At 35.3% G+C, this 2792-nt stretch overlaps 1 protein-coding gene across 1 annotated transcript; it reads left to right on the forward strand.

The window, feature by feature from the left end:
* The first annotated feature begins 914 nt into the window (after positions 1-914).
* On the forward strand, positions 915-2121 carry LOC143921018 (uncharacterized). The gene is made up of 2 exons (XM_077444111.1): positions 915-978; positions 1056-2121. Exons 1-2 carry the CDS (start codon positions 967-969, stop codon positions 1992-1994), a joined length of 951 nt encoding a protein of 316 aa, XP_077300237.1. The 5' UTR covers positions 915-966; the 3' UTR covers positions 1995-2121.
* Positions 2122-2792: the final 671 nt, after the last annotated feature.

The raw sequence follows: 2792 nt of genomic DNA on the forward strand, positions 1-2792 counted from the left end.
TTAATTTTTATTAATCTTGCTAAAAAATTGACTATAATTTATTATATAATTATTTATTGTATTTTTAGAATAAGTAACTTCAACCATTTAACAGAATAAAACGTAATGTGACTTGTGACTTTGACATTTGTACAATATTGTCATTTGAATTTAGGAAAGTCTTTATTTTCTCAGTGATTCTGAATCGTTTGTTCTCTCAAACAATGCAATTTATATAAATTTATGAGTATATTATACTATCAGTGACTGCTTATATTTAACTAATAATTTCATATACAATTTGATTGGTTTATTTTATTGAAATATTACTAGAAGCTGAAATGCAAAATTATGTCACCAATGATTCTTAAGGCATTTATAATATTTTGATATGAAAATATAAAAGGGCGCATTTGTAGGAAGCAGCATATATTCTTGTTCTATTATAAACATGTACATACATACATACATAAGCATGTCGTTTAAAATCACGTATAATTTAAAATTAGACGTGATTTTAGTTTTACTAAAATTAATAAGGTAAATTATAAACAATCTAACTATTCCTAAATCGTTGTTCTAAACTTTTTATTTAAGTATTATTTTATTTGAAAAATTTATAAGCTCGATGTTACAAGTTCAAGCAAACTATACGACCCGAATCTTCTGGCTGCACATCTTAATAATACATTAAATAAATACAAGAACAGTGATAAATACAAGAAATATACATATTTGGCTGAAACGTGCCCACGAAGTGTGCAAAATGAAGCTCGCCGAATTTGCACATGAGAAAAAAAGATACATAACAGAGCATTCATCAAATCTAGATGCAGCAAATGAACTCATTACAACGCATTGTTGAATTTTAATTTAATTTCGCAAAGAGAATGCTCTATAGCTTGCGTATAAATAGACGTGAATATTTTACATTGGGCATCAGTCAGGTAGAGGCATCCAAACAACCAACAGACCAAATATTGAATAATGGCTTTCATTGTGAGTTTCAAATGATGTTACAGGTAAAAAGTACTATGAGATAACCCATTGATGTATTGATTTTTGTTTTTATATAGATCGCATTAAAACTAGCAGCTCTCTTGGCTGTGGCTGCTGCCTCGGCTGAGGAAAAGCAACAGCAGAAGAGAGGGCTATCAGATTTGGGTCACTATGGTGGCTCAAGCGATTACTCCCAAGGAGGATATGGTGGTGGACACGGAGGATTAGATTCTGGATCAGGTGGATTGGGAGGATATGGAGGAGGATCTGGTTTCGGAGGAGGAGATGGCGGTTTCGGAGGTGGAAATGGTGGCTTCGGAGGTGGAAATGGTGGCTTCGGAGGTGGAGATGGTGGTTTTGGAGGTGGAGATGCTGGAGTCCAAGTAAACACCGTCGAGGTCCCCGTCCCCCAACCCTACCCAGTAACCGTCGAACGTCGTGTCCCAGTCGAAGTACGTGTCCCAGTCAACAGACCAGTACCAGTAGAAGTACCACAACCATACACAGTCACCGTAGAAAGGCGTGTCCCAGTCACCGTCAACAGACCAGTACCATACACCGTCAGAGTACCCGTCCGCGTAGTCCAGATCCAAAGGGTTGAAGTACCAGTCCCAAGGCCATACCCAGTCCCAGTCAACAGGCCAGTCGCAGTACCAGTACCAAGGGCCATCATCGTCGAAAGCCAAGTACCAGTTATCGTAGGTGGTGGAGCTGGAGGAGCCGGTGGAGCTGGAGGAGCTGGTGGAGCTGGAGGCGCCGGTGGATTCGGAGGAATCGGTGGTGGACTCGGAGGTGGATTCGGTGGTGGACTTGGAGGTGGACTCGGTGGAGGATTCGGAGGACACGGAGGTCTCTCAGGTGGATATGGAGGCAGTTATGGAGGCGGATACAGCTCAGGATCTCACGGTGGATTCAGTTCCGGTGGTGGATTCAGCTCCGGTGGTGGATACAGCTCCGGTGGTGGATACAGCTCAGGTGGAAAGTCGTCCTCTCATCAAATCTCAATTCATCATTAATTAGTATAATATTATTGCCTTTTCCGCTGATCTTTGATCATCGCCTTAACAAGAAGTATGTGGATGAGTTGCAAAATGTTGAAATCTCGTCTATTATATCACTTGTTTTTGTTGGATGTTATATATGAATAATAAAAAAAATTAATAAAAATAATTTGTATTAATAATGACAATAATTGTCACCGATCCTACACAATTGACAATAATGATTCTTTCCTAATAAGTAAAAAAAATATTCCAAATATAATATTATGTAATGATCTATCATTATTATTTATATAATAAAAAACAATAATACTAAATATGAATGAATCAAAATTATTGTTCTTGGAGATAAATTTGATATTTCCAAAAATATGTAAAGAAAATGCTTTCAGTTCAATTCAGTTTCAATAGATGTCACTAGTCCGCAATTTAATTTTAAAATAATGATAAATTAAATACGTAATATTCAGTTATAGTAAGCAACAATGTAGCCATTGAATTAAAAGTTGTATAAAAAAAAGATACTATACATATTGGATTGTCGATAAATTGTTTAATAAACAATTTAGAATCCTTTGAAATTGCACGAATTTCATCGAAGAACTTATTAAGTACAAATGTAATAATAGTATTATTTATTATTCCATAGAATTTAATAGCTCTTGCTATTTTTGAAATGAATGCATTATCGTTACTAGAATATAACATGGAATATAATTTATGATGTAGATTGTCATTTTTATAGAGGGATGATAGATATACATATTAAATATGTACAATATATGCATGTACATATTTAAATATGTACAATAT

This window comes from Arctopsyche grandis, chromosome 13, assembly GCF_051622035.1.
Source record: "Arctopsyche grandis isolate Sample6627 chromosome 13, ASM5162203v2, whole genome shotgun sequence".
In the NCBI taxonomy this organism is placed as follows: domain Eukaryota; kingdom Metazoa; phylum Arthropoda; class Insecta; order Trichoptera; family Hydropsychidae; genus Arctopsyche; species Arctopsyche grandis.